The 22,711-nt window shown below is 67.7% G+C and overlaps 1 protein-coding gene across 1 annotated transcript; it reads left to right on the plus strand.

The window, feature by feature from the left end:
- The first annotated feature begins 1,758 nt into the window (after positions 1-1,758).
- Positions 1,759-6,777, plus strand: ZBP1 (Z-DNA binding protein 1). Its single transcript, XM_056107463.1, has 7 exons — positions 1,759-1,809; positions 3,135-3,356; positions 3,477-3,644; positions 3,819-3,989; positions 4,621-4,788; positions 5,757-6,020; positions 6,530-6,777. The coding sequence occupies exons 1-7, from the start codon at positions 1,773-1,775 to the stop codon at positions 6,775-6,777; spliced, it is 1,278 nt and encodes a 425-aa protein (XP_055963438.1). The 5' UTR covers positions 1,759-1,772.
- The last annotated feature ends 15,934 nt before the right edge of the window (positions 6,778-22,711 follow it).

Raw genomic sequence — 22,711 nt, forward strand, 5'->3', positions numbered from 1 at the left:
TTTTGGAGGAGAGAAACGCTGAGGCAGGGCCGCAGGAACGTGCAATTATCTCCTGGCTGGGGCGGGGACTTCTGACCGTTTCCAGAAAGTCTCCCCGGGAGAAGGAGCGTGCTCCAGAGCCTGCCGGCCGGGCCGGGCTGTACCGGGCTGCTGATGGCTCATCCTCATAAAAGGTCTGGTCGTATCTGACCCGTATCAGGAGGGAAGACAGGCCACGTTCTCTTGTGAAGGGGGACGGGGCCCTTCATTCCTCCAACAGGGACGGGGACAGCAAGTGTGGGGACAGCCCTCGAGCTCAGCTCTGATCAGCGAGAGCACCGGCCCCTTGCACCTTCCTGGAGGCGCAAGACAGGCCCAGGGTGGCAGGCGTCTCCGGCCACCCTCCTTTCCCTGTCTGACAGTGGGAAGGTCCGTCCGGGAGACCACAGAAGGGTCTGAGTGTGCGATTTGCAGGTGTTCCTCAAGGGAAGACTCCTCCTCCTCCTCCCTTTCCCCGTAGTCCTCCTGCTGGGCGGGATGCAGACGTGATGGCTGGAGCGTGAGCAGCCACCACGACCTGCGGATGGGGCACAGACGGCTCAAGAGCAGGCTAGCAAGGGCCACTCTGGGCCCCACCGGCTCCCCAGACGACAACGAGAAGCATCTGTGACGTGTGAGCCACTGATCTGTGAGTTAAAGGCGACCTGTCTCGTCAGAAGTGCCCGACTTTTGGTAGAACTACGAGAATGTGCAGTGTTTCGGGGGAGACCACCCCAACCCTGTGATGAGAAGCTGTCGCAGTTGCAGAACCCGGAACGCCACACCAGGCACCGGAGGGGCGGCCGCCTCCCTTCCCCCGCTCTCTCCTGCCCTCGTGACGGCCGTTCTGCTGGAAGGGGCATCCCATGCATTGCAGCCCCCGCGTGGCCTCAGACTGGCGTGCTCTGGGCATCCGGGTGCGGAGGAGGGCGGGCACACGGGCACAGGAAGGGGGTCAGCCAGACACTGCCCAGCCACGGGGACCAGCTCCCCTGCCAAAGCACAGGTCCTTCTAGAGACAGCACTGAGGGGCTGGAGCAATAGCACAGCGGGTAGGTGTTTGCCTTGCACGCGGCCAACCCGGGTTCGATCCCCGGCATCCCATAGGGTCCCCCGGGCACTGCCAGGAGTAATTCCCGAGTGCAGAGCCAGGAGTCACCCCTGAGCATCGCCAGCTGTGACCCAAAAAGCGAAAGAAAGAAAGAAAGAAAGAAAGAAAGAAAGAAAGAGAGAGAAGCAACATTGAGCGCCTTCATCGAGAAGGCTGGCCCCTGGGAGCCAGGGGCAGATGGGAACCGGGGTGTCCTGAGGAGGGTGGGCGTCTGGCAGGTCCCCACGACCCCCTCGGGGAGCCCCAGGGAGCCCTGGACCCAGCCCCCGTGAGCAACGGGCACCACCTGGTGGCCGGTGTCCGCACAGCGCCTCCCTGTGCTCTGGAGGCCCAGGACTGGACCAGGAAACTGAATCGCAAGGCTGGGAGGGCCCCCGGGCTGCTCAGGACAGCTCGAGCTCCGAGGGCCACCCATGGCCGGCCGTGTCCAGGCAGGGCTGGGCCCCTGGCCAAGGTCCCCGCCCCACCCTCGCCCCACCTGCAAATCGGTTTTGCTTTCAATTTTGTTTCTCGTGAGTTCATACCAAAGTTTCGCTTTCCCTCCCCCCGCCCACCACCTCAGCGGGTGAGCCCGGCTGGGGAGTGTCCACGGACACTCTCTGTCCAGCAGTCTGGCCCACGGCCGCAGGAAGCCGCTTCCAGCATGGCCCAGGCGCCCACAGCCCCGGAGTCAAACACAGGTACCGGACCCCCAGACGTGGGGGGCAAGAGGTCCGGGAGGGTCTCCCAGTGGAAGGGGCGTGGCCCCTGCTGCCCCGGGTCCCTGGTGTGTCGCAGGGTTGGTGACACTCACTGCTCACACAGGGGCCCTTGGGTGCGGTGATGCGTGGGTCTGAACCCTGTGACTCGGACACATCACGGGGCCCCTGTTCCCGGAGCGTGTTGGGGCTCAGGGACCCCAGGGCCAGGCTGGGCTGTTCTGTCCGGGGGTGGGGGGGGGGCTGTGCACGGAGAGACAGAGGCACAGGGCGGCCAGGAGGGGTCAGGCTGGGGACAGACGAGGGTGTGGCGGGTGGGCCCCTGTCTCCAGGCCCTGCTGTAGGTCCTGGGGGAGCCACTGCCCCCTCCTTGGCTGCAGCTCAGCCTCCTGCTTGGCCTGGGACCCCCAGCCCCCATTTCTCTGCCCCAGGGGTGCTGGGGGGTGGTGCTTCCCCCAGACTAGGACGAGGGCTGCGCGTGCCTCGAAGGGTCCTCGGCTGAGGCGGTGGGTGGGGGGGTGTGGGGATGCCCCTGGGAGCCCCCCTGTGCTCCCGCCACCCTATGTCCCCCCAGGGAGCACGTCCCGCCCCCGGGGCTGGCCTGCACTCCCCTGAACCAGGGAGTCTCCAGCCAAAAGGCGGGTCTGGGCAGAGGGAGGGGCGGGGGAGGGGGCTTGCAGGGTTCGAGACGGGGGGGGGGGGGGGGGGGGGGGAAGGCCGGGAGCCAGCAGAGCGTGGGGAGCGGGCAGGGCAGGCAGGTCCTGGCAGAGACGCGACGGGGCAGGGGGTAGGGGGCAGGGTGCCTCACAGAAGGGCCCTGGTGGGGATGGGTACCACCTCCCGCCTCTGTCCAGCCCCAGTGGCCCAGTGCTGTCCCCCACCCCAGCAGAGCCAGGGTGGGGTCAGTGTGGAGCCCCCCAGGCCCCAGGGATTTCTGCCAAGGGTTGTTCAGTGCCAGTTGGTAAACTGAGGCACGGGTGCTGTAGCCGAGCCCTGCCGGGGTCATCTGGGTGCACCCCTGTTCTGGGGGTGCATGGACTCTCACTCCCAGGCCTCTGTGGGTGGGGAGCTTCTCGGGGGGGCACGGGGGAGCCGGTGTGGGGTGGGGCGGAGGCGGGCGATCAGACGCTGGGGTGCGGGAGGGGGTCCAAGGGCTCCATCCAGCTGCCCCCCCTCGTCTGAGGCCCCCCCCCAGCTACAAGGAAGCCCATGCCGGGCCTCAGCCGGGCGGTTCCGTGGCCACCCTGGGGGGCTGGCGCCTGTGCCTCGGCCCCCAGACCCCGACGGTCTCCGCCCCTCTCTCCCAGCCCTCCAGGGGAAGATCCTGCAGGCCCTGCGGGAGGCCGGGACCCCCCTGAAGACGCTGCAGCTCTGCAGACTCTGCCAGGAGCCCAAGAAGACGCTGAACCAGACCCTGTACCGCATGAAGGCCGCGTCCCTAGTCATGCTGGTGGGCCCGGCCACGTGGAGCCTGGCCGAGGGGGGCTCAGGGCCCGGGGGCCCCACCGGGCAGGCTGCATCCGACCAGGGTAATGGACCCCCCCAGCAGGCCCCTCTCGCTGTAACTGGGCAGCCTGGGGGAGGGGAGGCGTGCGCCTGCCAGTGATGGCCAGGGGTCACCACGGGGTGCCATCTCATCCCGTCCCCAGGACAGGAAGCCCGGCCGCAGAGACCTTCGGACCCTCAGCCCGGGGGCCGCCTTGCGCTTCCCCCTCCCGAGGCCACATCCCCGCCCGGCAACGCGCTGGCCCTGCCCCCAGGCCCCGGACCCCTGCTCAGCGCCTCACCCCAGCTCACCGAGGGACTCTCTGACGTTGGTATGTGGGGCGCTGCCTCCGGACCCCGCGGTACCCCCGGGGCAGGGCCCCAACTGCCCGGGGCGTGAGAAGCCCCACAGGCACTCCGGGCTTGTCCAGGGCTGGGATGCGGCTGAGCCCCAGGCTATTTCTGCCCACTGGGGTGACTGGGACGTCCTGTGACCCCCCTCCCAGAGGAAAGAATCTTACGGCTCCTGGACCAGAGGCCCCTGAGGGCCCTGCTGATCGCCCAGGGCCTGGGCTACGCGAGGACCAAGGACGTGAACCCCGTGTTGCACGGCTTGCAAGCCCGGCGCCTCCTCCGCAGGGACCCCGACTCCGGCGTCTGGGCGCTGGACTGGTCAGGTACCCCGTGCTGGCCGGGAGGGCCCCGTGCGTGAGCCCCCCGCACGGGGCCATGTGGCCCTTTCTCCTCGGGGGCAGCAGGACCTGCAGCTGTGGCTTTGGGGGGCCGCGGACCCCTTCGCTTCCTCTTGAGTCAAAGGAAATGACATCAGACAGCAGGAAGTGCCAGCCCCCTCCCCTTGGAGGCCGCACCCCTGCGTGCATGTGGGAGGGGCCGCGAGGAGTCACCCCCACAGCCAGGTGAGGAGTGACCTCACGGGTCAGCTGACACCTGGTCGCAATGCCCAGAGTGATGCCCCCACCCTGCCGTCGTGTCCTCCGGGGGTTCCCCGTGACCCCGTCACATGCTGTGGGACTCCGACTGATCCCTACAAACGTGCCCCAGGAAACGGAGCGCCAGGGGCCGCCACTCTCCTAACGGGGGCCTGGGAGGGGGCAAGGGCTGGGGGTTTTGGGGGGTGGGGGCAGTGGGCGAGGGGACCCGTGAGGTCCCAGATCCCTGATGGCCAAGCACGCGAAGGTGGGGTGCAGAGGCCCCCGACCCCGCGGGCAGTACCCCCCCACGGCGCCGGGGAGGGTCCCGGCCAGCCCCCCGAGGCGTCGGCCGTGCGAGAGGGGTGCTGTTTTGCAGGCGATGCTGGAGGAAGAAGTCAGCCCCACGTGGTCGTTATCCAGAAGCAAACGTTCAACACCATCAACCACTGGGGCCCCAACAACCACATTGTGGTTCAGAACCCGAGGAACATCCAGATTGGGGACGGCACCGTCATGGCCAACGACTCGGCGACGCTGCAGTTCGGTGAGCCGCGCGCCCTTGGAACCACACCTGGATCACGCCTGTCCTGAGTCCCTCGTCCCGTCGCCCCCCCAGGCCTCCTTTCCAAGGGCACCAAGTGAGGAGTGACTCCGGCCTCACCCCACACAGGGCGTCACAGGGGCTCGCCGTAGATGCACTTCTTGGGCCCACTTTTTTTTTTTTGGCTTTTTGGGTCACACCCGGCGATGCTCAGGGTTTCCTGCTGGCTCTGCACTCGGGAATCACTCCTGGCAGTGCTCAGGGAACCCTATGGGATGCTGGGAATCAAACCCGGGTCGGCCGCGTGCAAGGCAAACGCCCTCCCCGCCGCGCTGTCGCTCCAGCCCCTGGTCCCACTTCTTGCCGCTCAGAAACAGCTTTTTCCCTGGCGCCCCTTTCGGGGCAGGACACCCCCAGCAGGGCCACCTTGCACTGTGCTGACAGTGAACGGGTCACTGACCGTCCGGCCCCAAGCCAGACAATCAATCCCTGGGACTCTCAGAGAGCCTCAGTCTCCCCAACAGGGAAGCCAGGAACTTTGCCCGCAGGCTGGGCCTTTCGTCCACCGGGAAGGCCTGGCCGCCCGTCACCTCCCGCAGGCGCCTGCCCTCACCTGGCCACACCCCGGGGGAGGGTGGGGCACCCATCAGTACTGCAGTCTGTGTCCATCACGGCGCCTCTGTGAGCTGACCACAAGCCCGTGAGACCCCAGGCTCAGCCCTGGCACGGCATGGTCCCGGGGCCCCCCAGCCCTGAGCACTGCTGGAGGAGCCTGCACACACTCTGCAGGGTCTGGGTGGGGCGGAGACCAGCTGCTGTGCCCCTCCGTCCTCCCGTCCCCTCCCGCCCTGCCTCTGTCTGGAGCCGGCTGTGCTCCCGTGCGGGGGGCCGACCTGCCGAGCCACACAAGCTCGCTGGGGGTGTGGCCGGGCACCCCCACACCCCTGACTGTGCCTCCTGCTGCCCCACAGTGTCCAGCGACCCCAGCGACCCCAGTGGCCCCCGTGACCCCAGCGACCCCCGCGACCCCCGCGACCCCAGGGCTCCTTGTGATGTTTCAACACTGGAAAACCAGCCTGAGGAAGACGCAGCCCGGACAGGCCCCACCCCGGGCCCCGTCGAGGACGCGTCCATGGGCCACGCGAGCGGGACGGTCAGCCCAGGGCCAGCCGGGTCCAGGGCAGATGCAGGGACTGGGGACAGCAGGAGGGACCCCCGCCAGCTCAGGGACGCAGGTGAGGCGGCACAGGGCAGCCTGAGACGGTCCCCGCCCTCCGTCTCTCCTCCCTCCCTCCCTCCCTCCCTCCCTTTCTTCCTTCGCCTTCCTTCCCTCCTTCCTTCTGCCCTCCTTCCCCTCCTCCCTCCCTCCCTCTCCTCCTCCCTCCTTCCTTCCTGGGCTGGGGGCAGGCCAGCGTCACCCACTCCTCTCCACCCTCTGCACCTGACCCGCCTGCCTTCGAGGCCTGGTGTCTCCCACGTTTCTGGGGTGGGGACCCCAGCTGGTAGCCAAGCCCCAGTGTCCCCATGCTGAGAGTGGACACACACAGCCCTGTGGGGGGGGGGGGGAGGCAGGCAGGCGCCCGGGCAGCGTCGGTGGGAGGGGCAGAGGGGGCATCTGGATGGGGCCCAGCACAGGGTGGCCGCAGCCCCGTGCCCAGAGTCTGCCCAGAGCCCCCCAGGGTGCCTGAGCTGGGGGCCGGGGCAGCCCCTCAGCGCTGTCTCCCCCCTGGGCCCGTCTCCCCAGCCTCGCGGCCTGAGGACGAGCCCCCGTGCACCCGCCTGGGAGCCATGACGTTGGGAAGCCAGGCGCCAGCGAGAGCCCAGGCCCTGGGCAGTGCCGTCATGCGGGACACGAGCCCCCAGGCCCTGGACTCTGACTTCACGCTGAACACAAGCCCCCGGGCCACGGATGCCCACAGGAGCCCTCGGGCCACGGACGCCGATGTCACACTGGACACCAGCACCAACATCCCTGAGGATGGGGGCTGCTGAGCGACAGACACAGACCCGGGCCGGGGCGGGCGTCAGAGCAGACGTCCGAGCTGGGTTCTCCGTGCCCCACGGATCCCCGGGGGCGGAGGCGGGCCGGGCTGAGGCTCCTGCCTGGCACGCAGCCAACCCTGGTCCAGTCTTGGCACCACCCAGAGTCCCCCAAGCCCTGTTGGGGAACCCTGCCAAACACTGCGTAATGCGCCCCCCGAACAAATAAACAGCGACACCCCCCTGGTGTGCCCCGTGGACCTTCCGCCTCCGGCCGCCCGGCCCGCGGGAGTGAGCGTCTGGGCAGGCTGGTCAGGCAGCATCTGCCGCGACCAGGGGCAGGCCAGGGTGGGCCGCCTGTGGGGCCTCCCCCACCCCCCGGGCTCCATCGGGACCTGAATGCCTCAAGGCCCATCCTGGCCGCCAGAACCTTCTAGAACCTCCCTCCTTCCCAGCCCACCAGGAATTCTTCCCTGAACCGCCCTCCTTCGACCTGTGCGGTCAGCGGCCTGTGCGGGCCGACAAGCAGGGCTGGCTGCGGAGAAGGAGGGGTCAGTCAGCCGGGCAGGCGGGAGGGACAGACCTAGTGACAGACCTAGCGCGTGGGCCTCCCCACGCACACTCAGACTACATGTGTGTGAATGTGTGAGTGTGTGTGTGCGGTTGTGTGAGTGCGAGTGTGTGTGCGTGAGAGTGTGTGTGTGTGCGGTTGTGTGAGTGCGAGTGAGTGTGTGTGCGTGAGTGTGTGTGTGTGCGGTTGTGTGAGTGCGAGTGTGTGTGCGTGAGAGTGTGTGTGTGTGCGGTTGTGTGAGTGCGAGTGAGTGTGTGTGCGTGAGTGTGTGTGTGCGGTTGTGTGAGTGCGAGTGAGTGTGTGTGCGTGAGAGTGTGTGTGTGCGGTTGTGTGAGTGCGAGTGAGTGTGTGTGCGTGAGAGTGTGTGTGTGCGGTTGTGTGAGTGCGAGTGAGTGTGTGTGCGTGGGGGTGGGTCTGGGGTTGGGGCCTGGCTCCCTCCTGGCCCTGCACACAGCCCCCCGAGCGACAGGGGGTCTCGGCCCTGGCAGGCGCCCGTGCTCCCACCCGGCTCCTCCGCCCCCTCCTCCCAGGGGCCTCCGGGACTGCTCAGGCCCTCAGCCCTGTTCCCACGGAGCCGGGCGACCCGCCCGGGGAGTGCGGGGGCCGCCTGAGCCGCGCAGGCCCGGGACCCTCCCACGCGGGACTCGGGCGCGGCGCGGAGCAGGGGCAGGTGCGCTCCAGGTGCGCTCCAGGTGCGTCCGGGCCGGCGCCGCGCTGCGCCGCCCCCTGGCGGCCGCGCTGGGTTGTGCAAGGGCAACGGCCGCCCCGCGCGTCCCGCCGGCGCCGCCGGGCATCGCCTTGCGCCGAGCGCCCTCTGCTGGCCACCGGCCGCTGCAGCGCCCTTGGGCGCGCCCGACCCCGGAGCCCTGCTGGGGCCCGCCCGGCGGTGCCCGTCCCTGGAAAACCCCCAGGGTGGCTGACGGGGCCCGAGGGCACAGCCTTCACCCCGACCAGAGGAGGAAGGCAACTCCTCAGGCCTCACCTGTGCGTGCCTCGGTTTACCCAGGTGGGGTACCTTCCTCTCGGGTGCTTTTCAGGGTGAATCCGAGCCCAGCACGCCGTCAGCCTGATCCCGACCCCAGCCCCACCCGTCCACTCACCCTTGCCCTGACCGCAGGACAGCGGTGCCCATCACACGCCCCTGCTAGCTGGCCACTGCAGACCACAGCATCCGACCCCCCAGAGACCCCCCAACACACCCCACTCCACCCTAGGGCCCGAGACAGCCCACCCCCTGGATCTCACACACATACAGGCACACACAGACACACAGAGTTGCATACAGACACAGACGCACAGTTACACACAGTTACATATACACACAGAGACACACAGAGTTACACACAGACACACAGAGACACAGTTACACTCAGACACACAGTCACACAGACATGCATAGATACAGTCACACACAACCCCGCAGACACAGCCATGCACAGTCACACAGACACAGCAGCCTGGGTCACCCCACAGGAGACAGGTGCTCCCAGGCGGCAGTCCTGGGCCCTGGTAGGGACTGCCACAAGTGGATGTGCGTCCTCACATGCATGTTTCACTCTCTCCGGCCTCGGTTTCCCCTTCTGTAATGTGGGGAACCCCATGGGGAGCCTCACTCAGCTGTGACAGCAGCCCCGGGCACCTCTCGGACACCCCCTCTGGCTCCCGGGGTTCCAGCCCTCCCTCAGCGGAGGGTGAGAGGCCCAAGCCCCACAGTCCACAGCCAGGGACCCGCCAACCCACTCGATGCAGACACACTCACGGACACCAGGTGGCGCTCTAAGCCTGCGCCTCTGGGCCCCGCTAGGAATTAACTGGGGGTGGGACCGGGTGGGGGTCCCTGACTCAGCTCCCCACATTGGGGCAGGGCCGGCCCCGGTGCCTCCCAGGCTGCAGCTCTGGGCTCCAGATCGCCCTCCCCGTGGCCGGTCACTGCAGGTCCCGTCTGCAGCACCTGAGGGTCAGGGCGACCCCTGGCTCGGCCCGTCTCCCTCCTCCCGCCGCCCCTCAGCGAGATGCTCTCCCCAGGGCCCACGTCCGCCGAGGCCCCGGGTCAGGCGGGAATTTGTCTCAGCAGAAACCCGTGATTTGCCCGGCGAGGGGCTGTGGCTCCCTGGCCAGCCCCCGGTGGACACCCCTTTGGCCCCTGTGCCCTTCACTGCAGCCTCCAGGGTGCTGCGCCCCACAGGACCCAATGTCAGGCCAACAGGAACCTGGACACTCACAGAGGGGACTGACTGGGACACCATCAGGGAAACCGAGGCACGCAGGAAGGAACGGACGGAGAAATGGGTGAATGGACCGTGAACAAACGAAACGAATGAGCCCGTGACGAAGGGACAGAGGAGGAGACAAACGGGATGAGTGAGGACAGGTGATCCCTGGGGCCCATGCCCTTGGGGTCCCAGGGGTTTGGTGCTCTGCAGCTGCCAGGCCTGGGGCGGCCTCCTCCTCAGGGAAGCCTCCCCGGGGCTCGGCCCACACTGTCACTGCTTTCCCGGGAGGCAGCGCAGGCAGACCCCCACCCGGGATCCCCGGCCCAGTGGGGGCTTCAGGAGCCCCAGCCACGCCTGAGAGCCGCGTCCAGAGTCCCTGAGGTGACAGCAGACGGTATCAGGGTCGGGGCTGGCCCCTCACCAGCAGCTGAGTCTGGCCCCGCTGGCCCAGGAGGTGGCTGGATCGTGGCAGACCCGGCCTCAGTTTCCCCCCGTCATGGAGACCCTCATTCCTCGGACCCCTCACCCCTCGCCCCTCACCTCTAACCTCTCACCCCTCACCTTGGCGGCTCCAGCCTCCAACCCCGTTTTCACCCCTCACTGGGCACTCCCGGGCCGTGCGGCCCCGAACCCCCAGCCGTGTCCCCTGTGACCCTGAGGGCAAGGCCAGCTGGGGCCCCAGGAACCCGGCCCAGCCACCGCTCTCTCCGCCTGGCGTTCGCAAGCCCCAGGGCCTGCGGTGGGGGTCCCGGCTCTGACGGGGTCGCTGTGCCTTGGTGCTCTGCGTGTTCGGGGGGGGGGACAGGCCCCCGAAGCAGCCGGGCTTAGGACGGGCTTGGACGGGCCCTCCCATCCCCCAGCCTGGGCCGGCACAGGCTCCCGGGGGTTGGGGTACCGGCCCCCCGGAACCCTCCCCTGGGCCCTGGCACATGCCTGGGAATCTCCCACCGGGAGCCCTCAAGCGGCCCCTTCAGCGCCGCCCCCGCCCAGCTGCCCGGCTCCTGGGGTCACTGCAGGGCCCCCCCAACCCTCCCCACCCGCCCCCGACTGGGGGTAGACACCAACCCCTCACTGCACTCGGAGCCCCCGTGCTCCCCGGACTAGGGCCCGCTGCTGTGACTCGGCCCTGGGGTGACTGGCTCGGCTCTCCAGTCCCCTACCCACACCCCTGCGTCCCTGCACACACACCCCTGCTCCCCTCACCCACACCCCTCGGTCCCTCCACCCCACACTCCTGTGCCCCTCACCCCACGTTTGCTCCCCTCACCCACACCCCTGCATCTCTCCACCCCACACCCCTGCTCCCCTCCACCCCACGCCCCTGCGTCCTTCCGCCCCATCCCCTGCTCCCCACCACCCTGCCCCCTGCTCTCCTCACCCCACACCCTGTGCCCCTCACCCCACGTTTGCTCCCCCACCCCACCCCTTGCTCCCTCCACCCCACACCCCGCTGATGCCACGCCCTGTGCTGCGTGTTGAGCGCGTGGCCGTGGCGCCTCTTTCTGGGGGAGGCGTCTGAGCCACACAGATTCGGGGAAGGTGCGCGGCCACTCGCGGGCCGGCTCTGGACTTTGGTAGAGGACAGCGAGGGGGGCCCGAGTTGTGCCGGGCACCAGGCGGGCAGGGGCTGGGACTCGGAGGGCCCCAGCTTCTTGGCCTCGCCCCTCCGTGAGCATCCCCGGGTCTGAGACCCCCAAGGCGGCTGGGGCTGACTTGGTCTCCCCTGCCCCCTCCCTAGAGAGGGGACCCCCGCGGCCCCTCCCAGCCAGAGCAGCTCGGGACCCTCAGGCCCCCACGGGCTCCCCGGTGAGTGTGCAGACCCGGGCCCCAGGGCCCCCACGCCAGCCCTGTGCACAGCATGAGCTGGAGCTGGACCCTAGTGGACCCCAGTTGGGGCTGGTCGGCACCAAGCCTGCGGCGGCCGGTGGACCGGAGCAGGAGGCAAGGGGGGCGCACGCTGCCGCTTGCAGTGGGGACCCCGACCTCGGAGACGCGTCCCTGAGCCCCCTCCCTCCACGCGGATCCCCCCTCCACGGCCGTGTGTCCCTCTGTCCAGGGGCCGGGCCTGGACCTCTGCCAGGAAAGGGCCGCAGAGAAGATGCGGGGAGGATGGGGGCGGGGCCACGGGAGACCAGGGTGGGCGGGGCCACGGGACCAAAGGTGGGCGGGGCCACGGGAGACCAGAGTGGGCGGGGCCACGGGAGCAAGTGGTGGGCGGGGCCACCGGAGGGAGTGGGCGTGGCCACGGGAGCTGGGCGTGGCCACAGGAGCGAGGCCTGGGCGGGGTCACGGAAAAGCAGGGTGGGCAGGGCCATGGGAGAGGAGGGTGGGTGGGGCCACTGGTGGGCGGGGCCACGGGAAGCGGGGTGGGTGGGGCCACGGGGTGGGCGGGGCCACGGGAGGCGGGTGGGTGGGGCCACGGGGTGGGCGGGGCCACCGGCTGGTGTGGGCGTGCAAGGTCCCTCGGGGCGTCAACCAGCCCCCAGACGCCGCCGATGCTGCTGACCACCGGGCCCGGCAGGAAGGGGCCCTGGTGCTCTCACCGGCCGACGTCAGAGCCCGGACAGCCCAGGGCCACGCTCCGTGCTGGCCTGGCCGGGGCCCCTGGGCCCCTCCGGCCGCCCCCTGTCCCCGGACAGCTCTGGATGCAGCTGGGCCCGGCCGCGCTCCCGTCAGCCCGGGAGGGGCCCCCGCCCGGCCACGGAGCCGGGGACGGAGCGAGGGAGCCCGGCCGCTGCCCAGACACAGGCCCTCCCGGGCGGCGAGGCCGGCCCACCCCTCGTTCCCGCGGCCCCTGCCGCCCTCTGGGTCTCTTTCCTCTCCCCCGTCTCCTCCTGCGGGGCTGTGGGTGGGCCTTGGCCTGAGCTGCAGCTCTGGCTGACCCTGGCAGCACCCCACACCACCCACCGATCTGAGAGCAGTGCCGCAGCGTCAGCCGCTGCCCACTCCTCCACCCGGCCCCCTCCACGCCCTCCCCAGCCTTCCGCGCTGGTCAGGGCCGTGTGTGTGGTACGGGGGATGGAGACACGAGAGGGGGAATGTTCCGGTGAAGCACAGCAGATCGCGGGCAGGCGGGCAAGGCCCTTTCCAGGTCCCTTCCCCCTTGGTGCCCCTCCGTGCCCAACACGGGCGCTTATACGTCATTAGCCCAAAGTGGCTGCCTGTGCTCCAACCCTCACGTCTCTGTCCCAGCCCTTGAAGAAAGAAGAAGGGCGTGGGGGATGTCCGCTCTCTCCCTGGAAGGTCACGTCCCAGAGCGCCACACATACGACTCGCACCTACATCTCACTGGCCAGCACCCCGTTCTGCATCTAGGCATCACAGCTAGAGAGTGGGGCCCTCGTTACTATGGGACAAGGCAGAGGGATGATGCAGCTGTCGGCAGCTGTGACGGTTCAGGCACCCGGGACTTGGGTCATCGACAGGGTGCCAGGCGCGGGCGGGGCAGCTGGGCCGAGAGAGGAGGCCCCGCCCGGATGGAGGAGTGACAGTCCATGCTCTCCCAAGCGGGCAGAGCCGGGCACACACCCACAGCCAGGCAGAGCTGGGTACACATCCACAGCCGGGCCCAGGTCTGCATCGTCCCTGTCATAGGCACCATGTGAGGGGCAAGAGCCCTGGGGTTGGGGGCGCGGGTGGCCGGTGACCGGGCACAGAGTGGGCAGCCTGCCTGAGGGCACCCGAGAGGTGGGCAGGACCAGCCCCAGAATCCCCAGAATCAGGAAGTGGCTTGGCCGGGGTGGGGTGGGGGGCTGGCCCCCTGCTGGTTGCATCCACCAGGACACTGTGTCCCTCGGTGCCCACCCCGTCACCTACCAGGGGTGAGCTCTAGCCCCCCGCAGGCGCCTGGCTCAGATTATGGAGCTCAGAGTGGGGGTCTCTGGGCCCAGTGGCTTGTGCCTGCTGTTGCCTCGGGTGGGGGGGCACCCGGGGGCGCTTTGGGGGCCAGCCCCAGCCCCCTGCACCAAGCAGCTCCCGCACGCCCACCCTGTCTCTGTGCTCTGTGGCCGGGGGACCTGGCTGGAAGGGGTGGCCTCTGCCTAGCTGCAGGGCTGGCCCTCCGCAGGGGGGTCTCTGTCTGCTCCAGACCGCAGCCCCCCGGCCCTGCACCCCCGTGGGCCCGCATCGAGCTGGGCCGCAGACACCTGCCGTGACTCAGGCTTTCTGGAGTTGGAGGAAAACTCGCCTCCTGCCCCCTTGGCAGCCCGTTCCGAGCTCAGAGCAGAGCTGTTATTTTTACAGCACCGTTAGCCTGGCTGCAATCTCTAATTCGCTAAATGGATGTGGGTATCGACTAAATGAATCTCCGGCCGGCAGCCCCCGCGCGTCCCCCTCCGCAGCGCTGGCGGGTCCCCGGGGACAAGGCAGGCGGGGGCCGAGCCGGTGGCTGCAGCCGGGCTGGCGGCTCCGGCGGGCCGGGCCAATCCCCGCGCGAGGCCCCGTGACGCAGCGTCTGCCAGCGACGTGGGCTGCTGTTCAATGACTTGCCCCGACTTTGGAAGTCTGGGGCCAGAAAGTTTTTGCCGCAGTGGGGGAACATTTGGGGTGACCGGCCTTCGGGGCGCCGCTCCCCGAAAGGCGCTGGTCGGGGGGCACTGACGCGGACGCGGCGAGTCGGGGCTGCCCGCGGGGGCTGGGGACAGAGCCCCTTCCCGGAGGACCCTCTGTGCCTCACTCCAGGGAGCAGAGCAGGCAGGCCAGGGGGCACGGGTGGGGAGTCGGGGGTCTGCCCCCACCTCCACGGACGCCCGTGAGGAGGTGGGGGCCCCGCGGACGCTGGCTGGGGGGGCTCACTCCCGGGGGGGCTCTGGCCTGGGCGATCCTGCTGCGAAGTCCCAGGGCCGGACTCGAACCCAGGGCAGGGGGGACCAGACCTGGGGGTTGCGGGGGTGGCTGGAGCCAGGGACCCCCCAAACCAGCATCCGGACAGGGCGTCGGGCAGGGGGCCGGGCAGCGAGTGCCCCGGGGGGTCCAGGGAGCTCGAGGCGGGGGCTGGGGGGCCGCACCCCACCATGACTCAGTTTCCCAGCCCATGATGGGACCACAGCACTGGGGGTAGCAGTGGGCTGCGGGTGGGGCGCAGTTCAGCCTCTCCCTGCAGAGGGAGCCGGGGACCCTGGGGGCGGCCAGGGCCAGGCCGCTGCCCCCTGGGAGGACAAATGGGGGTCACCCCGGGGCTCGGCCGGCCCAGCACCCCTCCGCAGTGGTGGGTGCTGCCCGGAGCCCCCTCAGAACACAACAGTCTGCCCCAGAGAGTGACCAGTGCTGTGGGCTCACCTGGGGGTTTCAAGGAGGAGGCGTGGGGAAAGGGGGATGGGGGAGGGGTGGTCTCAAGGCGCCAAAGCCCGGTGACCATGGAGGGCCGGGCCCCACAGGCACAGCAGAGCTGGGGGAGCACTGTGGTGCAGAGTCTGAGCATGGTGGGAGGCTCGACCCGGCCTGTGTGTGTGTGTGTGTTGGGGTGGGGGCGCTGGCACTGAGCCCCCGAGAGAGAGAGAGGAGGGGCGTCCCGCCGATGTGTCACCCCAGGGGAGCCATCTCGGAGGGTGCCCGGGGTCGGGCAGGGGCAGCTGGGACTGTCTGGCCCCATCCGAGGTGGCCTGAGGCTCAGGAAGTGGCTGTTCTAGGCCCCAGGGAGCGTCCCGGGGGGCTCTGGTAGAATGTTCTAGATCACGGGCCGGGGGTCTCCGTGACAGTCAGACCAGCCAAGTGTGCCCAGACGAGAGGCGCTTCTCTGGGGGTCTGGGCCGGGGTGCGGGGTCCGGGCGCCCCCCAGAGCTGCCCGGGAGGTGGCGGGAGCCGCAGCGGCCGGGGCACCTGAGGCCCGCCTGGCCCGGGGCCATCCATCGCCGCTTCCTGCGCAGAGTCCTGAATATTCATCTGACTTACAGCCGCGCCAGCCACCCCCGTACCCGCGCGGCCATCCATCTCCCGGACACAGGACGGGCTTCTGCAGGGATTCGGGAATTAAAGAGCCCAGACGCCTCAGCTCTGCGGCACGGCAGCGACCTTGGCCGACCCTCGGCCGACTGCAGCCGGGGCCTCTGGGGCGCCAGCCCCAGCCTCAGTTTCCCCACCTTTGCACCGGGGTGGTGGGCGGGGACGTGTCCGTGGGGGCCGACCCTCAGGAGACCCCCGTGGTCTGGCTTGGAAGGGTGAGAAAGGGGAGGGTGCTGCCGCGAAGCCCCCTCTGTCTCATAAACCCGGCAGGACTTTCGGGGGTCTCTGAGGCGGGGTGAGGGGTCCTGACCAGTGTCCCCCCTAGAGAGCCACAGGCCCACTGCGGGCGCCCAAAGGGCTGGGGGCGGGCCAGAGACGGTCTGACCCCAAAACCCAGCCCAGAAGCTGCCACCCCAAACTGGGAGCCCCCCCCGCCTAGGCTGGACGGTCCCCCCGAGAGTGTCTCTAGGCTGGAGCCGGCCAGGGAGGGGTGGGGGGTCCTCGGCTCCGACTCGGGGGCTCAGCTCTGCCTGCCCCTTCTCCCTGTTGGGTCATGCTGCCTTGCAGGCACTGGAGGCTGTTGGGGGTCTGTCTGTCCCTCCTGCTGGCCCTGCAGGGTCTGCCCTGCCCCCCCATGGTTCCCTCAGTCCCTCTGCTCCAGAAACAGTGCTCTTTCCCAAACCCTCAGCCAGCCGCTCCCTGCCACACCCCACCCTGCCAGTCAGGGGCCTCCCCTTGGCCCACCAGCTGCCCTGCAGAGGTGCGAGCCCCCCTCCAGCCGTGCAGGGAGCTCAGCCCCCTCCGCCAGCCCCCAGCTGGTCCCTTGACGCCCCCAGGAGCCTCCGGGGCAGGCGCTCTGGTCCCCATCCCCAGTCCAGCGAGCGCAGGGGGTCTCTCGGGACACGTTGCTCCTCCTGTGGCCTCAGACCCTGCCTGGGGGTCGGGCGCCCTTGGAGCCCCTCCCCCGGGAGGCCAGGACAGTGCCGGCTGCCCGGAGCGAGGCGAGGTCAGACCTGGCGTGCTGTTTGCCTGCCGCAGGTGGTGGGCACTCCTGGAGGGCAGAGGGCAGTGGGTGGGAGGTCACTGGGGGAAAGTGTCTGGGGACACTTCCCGGCTGGGCCTCCGCTGAGGAGGACTTTAAACACCTGCCCCGCCTCCCTCAGCACACTGGCGGCAAGGCCAGCTAAGGACGGCAGGCTCACGTGTGCGTGTAGGTGTGCACACGTGTGTGTGCGTGTGTGTGTGTGTGCGTGTGTGTGCTGTGTGTATCTGTGCATGGCTGTGTGATGCACACGTGCGCGTGTATTCTGTGGCGTGTGTACGCACGTGCATGGGGGCGCCCCTAGGCTCGCTTGCATGTGTACCCCCTAGAGAACAGGGCAACGGCCCCGAATCACGGCGGGGAGGGAAGGGACTGGGGACATTAGACTTGGAAAGTGCTTGTCATGCTCCGTGAGAGTCGAGAGTCGCTGTTCGCCTGCTGGCTTGGTTTACAGCCTTGGTGGGGGCTGGGGGGATGGAGGGACGGAGGGATGGAAGGATGGGTGCAGGGATGGGAGAACGGGGAAGGGAGGAATGAGAAGATGGAGGAGAGGAAGGAGGGACGCAGGGAGAGACGGACAGAGGGGTCTCTGTATGTTGAAGGGGGTGTCTTCCTCAACCCAGGAGACAGGCCCGGAGTGGGCAGTGGCCCTGGGCCAGGCCCCCACTGTCCCGGGGCTACATCCCAAGCATCGGCTGGGGCCCAGGCAGGGCTGGAGAAGTGAGCCCAGAGCGGGCGGGCGTCAGGGCCTTGGCCCGGAGCTCAGCAAACCTCTCCATGAGGGTGGCGGCTGCCGCAGGTCTCGGTGGCTCTGTCTCCCCACCGAGAAGGGGTGAGGGTCGGAGAGGTGGGAGCCCGCCTCCCCCTCCCCCGCCCTGGGCCCTGGAGGGCTTGCAGTGAGGCTGAGTCTCAGCATCTGCCGTGCTCCCAGCTGGTGTTCAGGAGGGAGCAGTGCTCTGAGAAGCCCCCGATCCTGTGCTGAAACCCTGTTGCCAGGGAAACTTCCCCCAGAGCTTCCTGTCACCGCGTCATCAATCAAGCCCCCCTTCCCCGACAGAGGGGCGATGAGATGAGGGGCGACGCGGCCAGGAGCGTCAGGGCAGCCGTGGGCAGCCCCTGGCTTTGGCATACCTGCCCCGTCCCACTGCAGGCAGGGCCCCCGGCTGTGTGCAGTGACCGGCCAGGCCAGGATCGCTAGAGGGGCCCAAATGGGCCTTGCTCCCCCCGCTGAGTCAGCTAACGAGCAGATTGTGCGGCCCCGCGGGGCTCCAGCGCCTGCTCACAGGACAGCCCGGTTACAGGCTGGAGCGGGGCAGCCGGTGACTGGCGCCCCCTGGAGGCGAGTCAGCCTGGAGCTTGTGGCCGCAGCCTCCTGCCGGCCACCATCTTTCCAATTCATTGTCCATCGGGCAGCTCCCACCCGCCCCCTGTTCGTCCGCCGAGAGGATGTCCATTTATTTGGCATCTACACAGCCAGCTGTCTGCCTGCTCGACTCAGTGTCTGTCCACTGGCCATGGGCAGAACTGGGCGGACAGATGGATGGATGGATGGATGGATGGATGGATGGATGGATGGATGAATAGGTGGATGGGTGGGTGGATTGATGGATGGATGGGTGGGCAGATGGATGGATGGATGGATGGATGGATGGATGGATGGATGGATGGGTGGATGGACAGACGGACAGACGAATGGATGGGTGGGTGGATGGATGGATGGATGGATGAATGAATAGATGGATGGATGGATGGATGGATGGATGGGTGGATGGATGGATGGATGGGTGGGTGGGCTGATGGATGGATGGATGGATGAATGGACAGGTGGACGGATGGATGGATGGATGGGTGGATGGGTGGGTAGGTGGACGGATGGATGGATGGATGGATGGATGGATGGATGGATGGATGGGTGGATGGGTGGGTAGGTGGACGGATGGGTGGATGGGTGGGGTCTGCCTGTGTGGGAGGAGACGGGGTGTCCTGCCACCCTGTGCCAACACTCTCACACCACTTGGCCTGCGCTTGGGGCTCAGCTCCTGGCCTCTGGCTCCTCATTTATGACCCCTCACTCCTGCACCTACTCACAGCACCTCTGTCTCCCCAGCCTTGCCCTCACCCACCTCTGGGCTAAAGATCTGGGTGCCCCACACCTCCAGGCATTTCACAACCGCACCCCTGCCTCAGAGGCACCCCAGACTCTGCTCCGCCCCCTCCTCCGGGTGTCCTGCCGCATCAGGAAAGTAGGACAGGAGGAAGTGGAACCCCAGAGCCACCCCCCACTCCTGGGCACTGCCGGGCCTGGAGGGACAGGGGAAGGGAGGCGGGACAGAGAGAGATAGGGGTCCTTGGCTGTGTGGAGGGGGGTCCTGAGGGCTCAGATGGACAGAAGGAAGGAGGGAAGGAGGGAGGGGGAGGGAGATGGAGAGGAGAAAGAATGCAAGGAAGGAAAGAAGGGAAGGGAAGGGAAGATGGAAGGGAGGGAGGGAGAGGCTGAGGGCAGGACCCAGAATGGGAAAGGCAGGAGGAGGTGGGCACCCTTCCCTCCCCCACGCCCCCTCAACAGATGCAGGTGCCTGGGGCTGCTGCTTCTGAGAACAAGAGGCTCAAGCCTCTCAGGCAGCCTGAGGTGGGCCGGGCCGGGCCCAGCTCTGTCTTCAGGGGTCACTGGACCCCCAGGCCTGCCCTGGAGAGTGATCGATGATCCCAGAGACCCCTTCTCCAGAGGCCCTGCTGGGGCTCAGGCGGAGGGGTGCCCTGGGCAGCGTGGGGGCGCAGCCTGACACTCCAGACCCCAGGTATGGCTGGCCCCCACCCCAAGCCCTCCGGACACAGGGCCAAAGTGATTCACAGAGACTCCAATCCCAACCTTCCCTCCCCCTTGGCAGAGGGGGGCCCGCCCCATGGAGTATCGGGGTTGAAGTGCGGCTGGCTTGCACAAGTAACTCGAACCCCAAACCTGAACCCTGGGGACAGGCGCAGGAGCCAGCAGACCAGGCGCCCTGCCAGTCCCGCTGCCCATCCCCAGGGGGCACCCTGCGGTGGGGAGGGGCTCCCTGTGCTTCATTGTCTGAGGGGCCTCAGTGCCCGAGTCTCCCCCCACCAGACTGTCCCCGCCAGGAATGCGGCAGGAGACAAGTTCACTTCTGCAAGTTCTCCAAAGTATTCAGCTAAGTGCCAGGCGCATAATAAGTGCTCAATAAATCACCATTATTAGGAGCGGCCAGGGTGGGGGAGAGAGGACAGATCAGAATTGAATCCTGTCTCGCAGATTTATGGGGCGGCTGCTGGGGGGGGCGGAGGAGGAGGAGCAGGAGGGGACTTCAGGTTGCGGCTCCCTCCCACCGGCTGACTTTGCTGATGTCCTCTCATCCCCTCTCCAGGGCGGGAGGGAGCGGGAGGGAGGAGGGAGCGGGAGGGAGGAGGGAGAGGAAGGGAGGCCAATCCAGGACGCCTGGCTGAGCCACAGCCCGCAGCCCCCAGCAGAAGCGGCTGGAGACGGAGCCAACTCGGAATGTAAACGGCGTCTCCTCCCGCAGCAATGGCGCGAGCTCGGCTCCGCATTGGGGACCAGCTGCCACTGTACCCCCACCCCACCCCCGGGCCTCTGCCACCCCCCCCCCACGCTGCTCCTAACGGGGATGAAGCCCGAGGAGGGGGCGCAGTGCCCACACAGCAAGGGGCCCTGTGCCCACCGGGTCACTGGAGGCGACCTCCCTGCCAGGTCGAAGGTCGCAGGCTGAGTGGGGAGGTGTGTGTGTGTGTGTGTGTGTGTGTGTGTGTTGTGAGGGAAGCTTGTCTTCCTGGGCTGCCTGCAGTCAGCTACACGGGGAAATTGGGGGCTCCTGGGTGGGGGTCCCTCAGCCTGAGCCTTGGGAGAGATTTGCACCAGCAGCCGGGAAGCTGCCTGCCCTGCTGCGGTGCCCCCCAGAGCCCTGCTCCCCTGAGCCCACTGGCCAGAGCTGCCCCGAGGCCATGGGCCGTCCTCCCTGGATCTGAAGATCCAAGAAGCTTCTATCCGGGATGGGGTGGGGGCAGGAGTACAGGAGGGCTTGAGTGCCCCCTCGCCCGCCCTCCTTGGTCCAAAGATCCGGCTGGGGGCGGGGGTTCCATCCAGTGGGCTGGGCTGGGCTGGGCTGGGCATCTGGGGGCTGTCTGGGCCAACGTGGGCTCTGCTGTCAGGAAGAGGCCGGAGCAAATCTAGGGTCAAGACTGAAGCGAGAGCACAGCGGGGAGGGCTTTTGCCTTGCACGTGGCCAACCCGGGTTCGATTCCCAGTATCCCATCCGGTCCCCCAAGCACCGCCAGGAGTAATTCCTGAGTGCAGAGCCAGGAGGAACCCCTGAGCATGGCCCGGTGTGACCCAAAAAGAAAAAAAAATAAATGAATAAAAATAAAAATAAAAAGACTGGACACGTGCCACAGCTGGGGAAATCGAGGCACAAAGAGGCTGGGCCTGTCCCCAGGGCACACGAGGGGTCCAGTGGCTGTGGTGGACACTTGCGGCCCTGCCCCCCTGTGGCCTTCTGTGCCAGGGAGGAGAGGAAGGGCCCCGCATGGCAGCCCTGTCCCCGGGGAGGAGCCTCCCCCCCCCCCCACTCTCCGCACACGTCCCAGGGGACAGGCCCGGCCCCCCCGGCCCTCCGCTGCCACTGCCAACTTCGAGCCCAAGACTCAGGTGCTGGTTCTGTACCATCTGGTGACAGGTGTGGGGCGGGGTCTGTTCTCTGGCCGCTCCTGCCCTTCCCGTCCCTTCCAGCCCCTTCCTTTCCTTTCTGCCTGGCAGGTTTCTGGAGCAGTCGGTGGGGAGATCTTGTGGGCCTGACTTCTCCCACCTGGGGTCCTACCTGCCCACTGCCCTCTGCTTTGGGCCCTCCTGCACCTCTCAGGGGGACCCCCCCATGGCAGCTCTCCTCTTCCTCCTCCTTTCTTCCTACTCTCTTCTTCCTCCTCTTCCTCCTCTTCCTCCTCCTCCTCCTCTTCCTCCTCCTCCTCCTCCTCCTCCTCCTCCTCCTCCTCCTCCTCCTCCTCCTCTCCTCTTCCAACCAGAGCAAATGCAAGCGTACAGCTCAGGGCCCAAGGCCAACATCGGTCCCTAGTTCCAGTTAAGGGGCATGGGCTGGAGAGATGCCGGGGGGGGGTCACGGCACTCGCCTTGCATGCAGCTTGCGTTCCTGCCCCTTATAGGACCCCCTGAGCCCCACTAGGGGTGATTCCTGAGTGCAGAGCCAGGATTAAGACTTGAACACAGCCGGATATGGTCCCAGAACCGCCCCCTCCCCCCGTTACAAAGGAGCAACAAACACTCGTCGAGTTTGTTCTTTTTCAAAAAAAAAAAAAACACTTTACGGAGCCCTGGTGCACATTCTAGAAACTTCTCCCACTTCCAGGGCCCGATTCTGTGGTTTTTAATAGAGCCGCAGAATTGTGCAAGCCACGATTCTAAATTTAGCGCATGTGCCTCTCCCCGAACCGGGCAGGGCCACCCCCACCCTGTGACCTCTGAACCGCACATCCTTTCCCTGCCAGATGTGCCACCCGGGCGCTTCCTGAGCACTGGCACACCCCACAGATGTTCGCAGCCGTGTCTGCCGCTTGGCGTCTGTGGACCAGGACAAGGGACCACCGGCTCCGCGTTCCCGGGTCCAGGCGCGGGGCCTCTGTTTCTCTAAGCAAAATGCCTTTCAGGCTGAGCGTTTTCTTCTGCTTAAGTGAACTCGTCACGTCCAGAGTTCCGTGAGCCCCGAAGGAGAGTGGGGGGCTGACACTGGGGTCTGGGCCTCGGGGGTGGCCGCAGCCGTGGCTGCTCCGACCTGGGAACACGTGGCCCCTCCCTCCTCTTTGCAGCAGCCTGCAAGCCCCTTCCCCAGCCTCGCCGAGGGTGAGGGCCCAAGGAAGCAACTGGCCACTGGCTGGAGCGAGATCTCTGCGAGAGGCCACCCGTCCCTCACACACGCGGAGCCGCCGCGGTCTCAACTTCGCCCCCGATCATTTGTCCAGAAGCCGACTGTGCAGGAGTTTAATTATTTCTGGGCTGAGCAAATATTTGCCGCATATCTGCGGCAGATTGTTCTGCCGGCAGAAAGGTTCTGCCTCTCAGACTGCGTGCCTGGTGCCGTTCGCACGTTGGCATCCCCGGGCTCCCAGGAGGTGCCAGACAAGAGTGCCCCGGAGCACCCG

The sequence above is a fragment of the Sorex fumeus genome, unplaced genomic scaffold (assembly GCF_029834395.1).
Source record: "Sorex fumeus unplaced genomic scaffold, SorFum_2.1 ptg000166l, whole genome shotgun sequence".
NCBI classification, from domain to species: domain Eukaryota; kingdom Metazoa; phylum Chordata; class Mammalia; order Eulipotyphla; family Soricidae; genus Sorex; species Sorex fumeus.

Coding starts and splice junctions, on each gene's coding strand:
- ZBP1 (XM_056107463.1), top strand. CDS start 1,773: ATGGCCCAGGCGCCCACAGCCCCGGAGTCAAACACAG. Junction 3,645..3,818: donor CGAGGGACTCTCTGACGTTG/GTATGTGGGGCG, acceptor CCCCCCTCCCAG/AGGAAAGAATCTTACGGCTC. Junction 3,990..4,620: donor CTGGGCGCTGGACTGGTCAG/GTACCCCGTGCT, acceptor GCTGTTTTGCAG/GCGATGCTGGAGGAAGAAGT.